This window comes from Condylura cristata, unplaced genomic scaffold (assembly GCF_000260355.1).
Source record: "Condylura cristata isolate star-nosed mole 26May11 unplaced genomic scaffold, ConCri1.0 scaffold00021, whole genome shotgun sequence".
NCBI classification, from domain to species: Eukaryota; Metazoa; Chordata; class Mammalia; order Eulipotyphla; family Talpidae; genus Condylura; species Condylura cristata.
In genome coordinates this window covers 22,860,587-22,866,736 of record NW_004567122.1, presented here as the reverse complement: position 1 = coordinate 22,866,736, position 6,150 = coordinate 22,860,587, and the positions used below count along the sequence as shown (strand labels likewise).

Genomic DNA, 6,150 nt, shown 5'->3' with positions numbered 1-6,150 from the left:
AGGGGAGCAGTGGGTGAGACAAGAGAGGTCAGCTGGGCCATGTGGATCACCTCTGGGGCCAGGGACTGAACTCACACTGAAGCAGCTGCGGCTAGCTAGTAGTGCCCAGGGAGGGCCTTAGTGGATACTTCTTAAAGCAATGAAAAATACAGGCGCCAGTGAGTAGTAAATTTGTATTATATCTAGTCTCTGTCTGCTCAAAGAGAGAGGTTTGGGACGCTGATCTTACTCAGAAGCCCCATGCTTGTAATGGATTTACTTTAGTGGATAAAAGCAACTGGCATTTTCAATTCAGCAAAGCTCTAAATTATAGGACTCTCAATTAATTAAATTTCAGAATGTAGACAGAAGTGTGGCCCTTAGCAAAGTATTACTTTCTTCTATCTTTCTTTGAGATGAATTAACTTATGTCTATCCCTCTTCTTTTTCAGTATTTTTCCAAAAGCAGGAAGAAACAATCAGCACACACTGATATTCTAGTTATTTCCCTTATTGCTATAGTCTTTGCTGTTACTTTGTGCCCTAAGAAACAGTAAGACACACTACCTTACTTTTCATCACTACCTGTTTGAAGCCTGTGACATTCAGGCCCATGAAAATCACACCCTCTTCTCTATCCCTATCTTCCATTCAATTAATTTCATACTTTACTTGTGACACTTTCGTGCCTCACTTCTGTTAATAATTTCTGTTTTTATTAGTTACAAGTAATAGAAGCTGATGCTAGCTGACTAGGCAAAAATGTCATTTACTGATAGGTTACTCATGGAATTATTATGAGGTTTTAAGAAGGCTTGACACTAAGCTTCCATGATCAATGATCAAAACCAAGCCACAGAACTGGCCTGATGATAAAAGCTGCTGCTGCCTATGGAGCACTAGAAGAAACAACCACCATGTTTGCTCCAACAGTACAGAGGATAATGCACTTTCGATGCTGTCAGAAACTCAGTTTTCCTACAGGTATTCCTGAGTCCATGGCAATCCATGGCAGTACCACTTGTGAAACATCCGTACCTTTACTCTGCAACCACCAATACTACTTCTGCCAGCAAAATGAATTCTGTGCTAAGTCTTTTTCTCAAGTTAACTTCTGAATATGGGCAAGTGGGCTTCACCTAAGTCAATGCCCACATTGCGCTGCAGAGAAAACTGAGAAACTTAATTTTTTAGATTCTCCATAAAATCATGTACATGAAAATTCCTAAAACAAAGCAAGAGTGGTAAATAACTAGATAGCCTATCATATATCCACTACTTCATTCTTTCACCCAATTTACCTTATTACATAATCTTTGAAATCAAAAGGCACCCTATAATCCAATTTTTCTGTATTCAATTATTTTTTAACACTTTAATTACCCCCCAACATGCCACAGGTATATTTACATGCTATATGCCAGTTTTTACCACAGTCTGTTTTATTGACTATAAAATCCCTGACTTTGTTCTCTATATTAGATATCAAAGAGCCTAAAGATATCAAAGGAACCTAAAAAGACATGATAATTAAATGCAATGAATTAAGACTGATTTGGGAGCAGTGTGTGTGGGATATAGTTATAAAGAATATTAAGACAAAATGGTGACATCTGAATATGGATTATGGATTAGACGTGGCACATATTTTCTAAGCTATTTTTTAAGCTATTTTACTAATAAGCACTAAAAATATTGTAAATATTTGGTATTTTAAAACACTGCAGTCATCAACAATTTTCTTTAATTTTACTTACTCAGTGTATTGTGGTCTGTGTGAATACCTTGTATAACAGATGTTCGGAGTAACAATTCAACATCGGAACCTATTTTAATTAGCTGCCAAGAAAATAAACAAACAAAAAAGTAAACCCTTCAGGTATCTTTCTAATGGTTCAAAAAGATGTATTGTTTATGAAAACTACAGATTCATATGTAATTTCTTTTTATGTAATATTTACTTTAATGTTTTGTAACCATTCCAGGAGTATAGAAAGTTCAGACATGACATTGTGTATATTTTAAACATTTATTCACCCATTCCACATTATGTTCCAAAACAGATTCAGAGCATGGTTTTATTGTTTGCTTTACAATGTGTTTAAAATGCACACTCTGGTTGGGGGAAGTAGTTTTGAAACTTTTATAGCATTAGATATTCTGAATACTAGAAAAATGGATTAAGAGCTGGAATACTCAGATTCTAACATTAATCTCACAGTAAGTGTAAAGTATGAATAACCTACTTTGAGTTTCAGATCAAATCACATGCAAAATTAAGAAGTGAACCAGGACAGTAATTCTGAAAGCTGTGAAGCCTAAGGGCAGCAAGACCTTTCAGGAGATCCATGAGGTCAAAATTATTTTCATAATATTAGAAACTTCTGTATCATTTGCATTGTGAATGTAGGTAAAGCTTTCTCCACTGAATGACATTTTTTAAAAATTATTTATTTGTGCATACAGAACCAGGGTACAGGTCAGAGGCTCAGGGGTGGTGAGAGGCTTCACCAGAGACAGAGTGGGGAACAGAACAGGCAGATCAACGAAGTACACTGCTGAGGGGAGCAGTGGGCGGGTCAGGAGAGGTCTGCCACACCATGTGGGGCACCTCCGGGGCAGGCGGAATTCGAACTCATGCGGAAGCGGCTTTAGATTCTCAGTGCTGTGCTTTAACCCGCTGCGCCACCAGGGTGGGCCTGAATGACATTTTTTTTTAACTTGAAAGAACCAGTTACAAACTATGATCATCAAACTTGGGTATTTGGCAGACACTTTCTTGAAAATTAGTAGTCTGTCAGTTCAAAAAAAAACAATTGACAGTATTTGCTGAATGAGGAAATTTAAACTTTCATACAAAAGTGCAAATTTGGATAACCTGAATCCATCAAAGTGAACCTGAGAGCTTTCCAATATTTAAAGGTCTTTTTGATGAGATGGACATTGATATTAATAGCTATAATTTTAAAATATTACACATTAAACTATGTCTTCATGTGGAAGAGCTGCATTACTTAATGAACCTAAATTTTTTATAACAATCTGGGGAAAAATGATGGTGATTTAAACCATGAGATAACAATGGAGAAGATGAGAAGTTGGGGACTTCTAGATATATTTTGAAGGTTAAGTCAATAGATTTGCTGACTCTGTTTAACAGCAAGAGAAGGAAAGTGGTCAAGAAAGATAACATCAAGATTTTGGGCTTGAGCTTCAAAAGAGGGAGCTGTTACTGAGATGGAGAAGGCTCTGGGAAGGCAAATCCTTACTCCCCAACAGATGTGAAAAGGAGGTTAGTAGGGTAAAGAAAGGGGAAAAGGGGGGCTTTCTCACCCACTGGAGGTATATAAAGTGAGTCAAGTACTAAATCTAAGGTTGGAAACAAGGCTAGATGAGATTAGGGAACATTAGAAGTGCTGAATACTAGAGCAAAAGGGAAAAAAAAACATGTTTCTCTTTCTCTACCCATCTACCTACCTACCTACAGACATGTGAACTTATCTATCTCCTTTGAACTAACAGATAAAGAACTTCACATTGCAATTAATTTTTAAGAAAATTTACCACTTGTTAGTATATTATGAAAGAATATTCACAATATATGAAAAAGTTATATATCTATTTCTGAAAAGAATCTGACCCTTTTCCATGTACATATTGGTGTGAAATCAACTTTTTTTCATATACTTCAACTAAAAAGCTTATCACTCTGGGGAACTCTCTACCTTTTGGTGCAAGGGGTTAAAGCAAAGCATTATGAAGCTATCCACAGCAACTGCAGCAAGAGTTCGATCCCCAGTCAGGGAGGTGACCTACATGGCATGGCAGACCTCGTCTCACTTGCTACTCCCCTCAACAGTGTATTTCACTCAATCTGCCTATTCTGCTCCCCATTCTGTCTCTAGTGAATCTCTTCCTCCCACCTCCTGCACCTACATCCCTCCTCTTGCATGCATGCATAAATAAATCTTTTTTTAAAAAACAATATACTGGATTAAAAAGATGTGGTATATATACACAATGTAATATTGCTCAGCTACCAAAAAAAAAAAATAAACACATACCTTTGGCAACAACATGGATGGAGATGGAAAAGATCATGCTTAGTGAAATAAGACAGAAAGAAAAGGAAAAATACCAGATGGTTTCACTCATAGCAGGAGTATAACAGACCAGGCGAGAAAATAATAATAATAATGAACAGCTATATACCAGAGACATTTTATGGGGATGGTAGTGGGGAATGGGATCAAAAATGCACTGGACCATGGTGACGGAACAGGGTGATTTGATGATGAGATTACAACTGAGATGAAAAAACGCACAAAATGATGTAAAAATAAACTGGTATATATATATATATATATATATATATATATACTTAATTGATCCATATTTTTATATTTCCTAAATTTAATTTCTAATTAGGTAAATGTTGATGAATATAGCACATAAACAGCAATTTTGAAGTCATCAATTATTTTTATTTTTTTAAAGATTTATTTACTTATACATATAAGGACTGGGGTGCAGGCCAGAGATGTGGAAGGTGAGAAGATTCATCAGAGATAGAGTAGGGAGCAGAACAGGCAGATCCACCGAAATATACCGCTGAGGGGAACTGTAGATGAAATAAGAGAGGTCTGCTGAGCCGTGTGGGTCACCTCCCTGGCCGGGGAATAAATTCACAGTGCTGTGCTTTAACCCCTTGCTCCAGAGAGGACCTGAGGTCATCAATTATTTAAGAAAGTAAAGGGGTTTTAAGACCACAAAGTTTGAGAACTGTTGGTATAGAAGATGCCTAAGAATCCTTTATATGTCAATGCTTCATGAGCCCTCTACTGCATGACAATATAATTACTTAAAAACTATTAAATATTTAATGTGTGCAGTTATGGAAAGTAAAAATACATACCAGTATATAACAAATATCTACTTTCCAGATTTCTTAATGTAAAATCAATGCTCTGTAAAATAAATGAATGTAGGAGTGTAGTTCATTTTCCCAGTTGTGCTGACATGAACAGATATAAAAATTTTTGAATCATGTTTTAATAATTTATTGTCATATTGTTACCACCCCCATTAAAGAACAGTAAACTTTCTTAAACACTTTTTAACTTCTCTTCAAACCATGACTTATGTCATTATGTCACCTAAACTTCTGCTTTATCATATGCTTAGATGAAATCTTTCTTTTTTCTTTGCATTACATGGATAGAAATACTTTGGCTATCTAATTTTGTCTCATTATCTTTATTATTATAGATATTTATGATTTTAAAATGGAACATTTCTTTATGAAATAAGTGTATTTTCATCAGAATGTTTTAATATGTGGAAATTCTATTAAAAATGGAAGAAGAATTTCTCTAATTTGTATTCTTTTTAAAGATTTATTTATTTGTGCATACAAGAATGGGTACAGGCTCGAGGTGTGGGGGGTGAGGGGGTGTGAGTCTGCACCAGAGACAGAGTGGGGAACATAACAGATGTATCTACTGAAACATATTAAAGGGAGCAGTGGAAAAGACAGGAGAGGTCTACTGTACCATGTGGGTCACCTCCCTGGACACAGATGGAACTCATGCTACAGTGGCTTCAGAAAGGTTCACAGTGCTAGGCTTTAACCCCTTGTGCCACCAGGGAGGCCCAGAATTTCTCTAATTTGTAACTCTCTAGCAAACCAACTCTTGGAATCATAATTACTACTACTACAAATAATACTCAGTTGTTTTTTTTTCCTTACTAAGGACCTTTCCCCAAGCAATAAAGTTAGATATAGGAACATCTAGACAGTTTAAGATAGAGAAAATGTTTCTGTGTTTATATAGGAAAACAATTACTCTAATTTTTTTCCAAAAATATGTACATATTTTCAAAAAACATTTATTAGGGAGATCACAGACTAATATCAATAGATTTGTTTTTAACTACAGCAAGTCACTATGTGAAAATAATAAAGGCAAAGCGAGAGTCATTCATAAACTGGCTGGTTAACTTCTATTGCCAAGATAGGAATTCAAAAATAAATAATTGTCTAGGTGAAGGAAATGAGTTGAAGTTCACTCATTTAAATTCTTCATTTATTTTTATTCTGGCTGCTAGAGAAGGAAAATATACATACAATTATTTGCCTTTCTAATTCCTTTACCAATAATTTATATGTGA

General features: G+C 35.5%; 1 protein-coding gene across 1 annotated transcript in view; it reads right to left on the bottom strand.

Moving 5' to 3' along the window:
• Window positions 1-6,150, bottom strand: part of LYRM7 (LYR motif containing 7) — a 15,169-nt gene that overhangs the window by 2,687 nt on the left and 6,332 nt on the right. The window contains exons 3-4 of the mRNA XM_004686506.2: window positions 6,055-6,083; window positions 1,737-1,818 (exon numbers count right to left, since the gene is read on the bottom strand). Of these exons, the coding sequence (XP_004686563.1) occupies window positions 1,737-1,818; window positions 6,055-6,083 (111 nt within the window). The remainder of the gene's footprint in view (window positions 1-1,736; window positions 1,819-6,054; window positions 6,084-6,150) is intronic.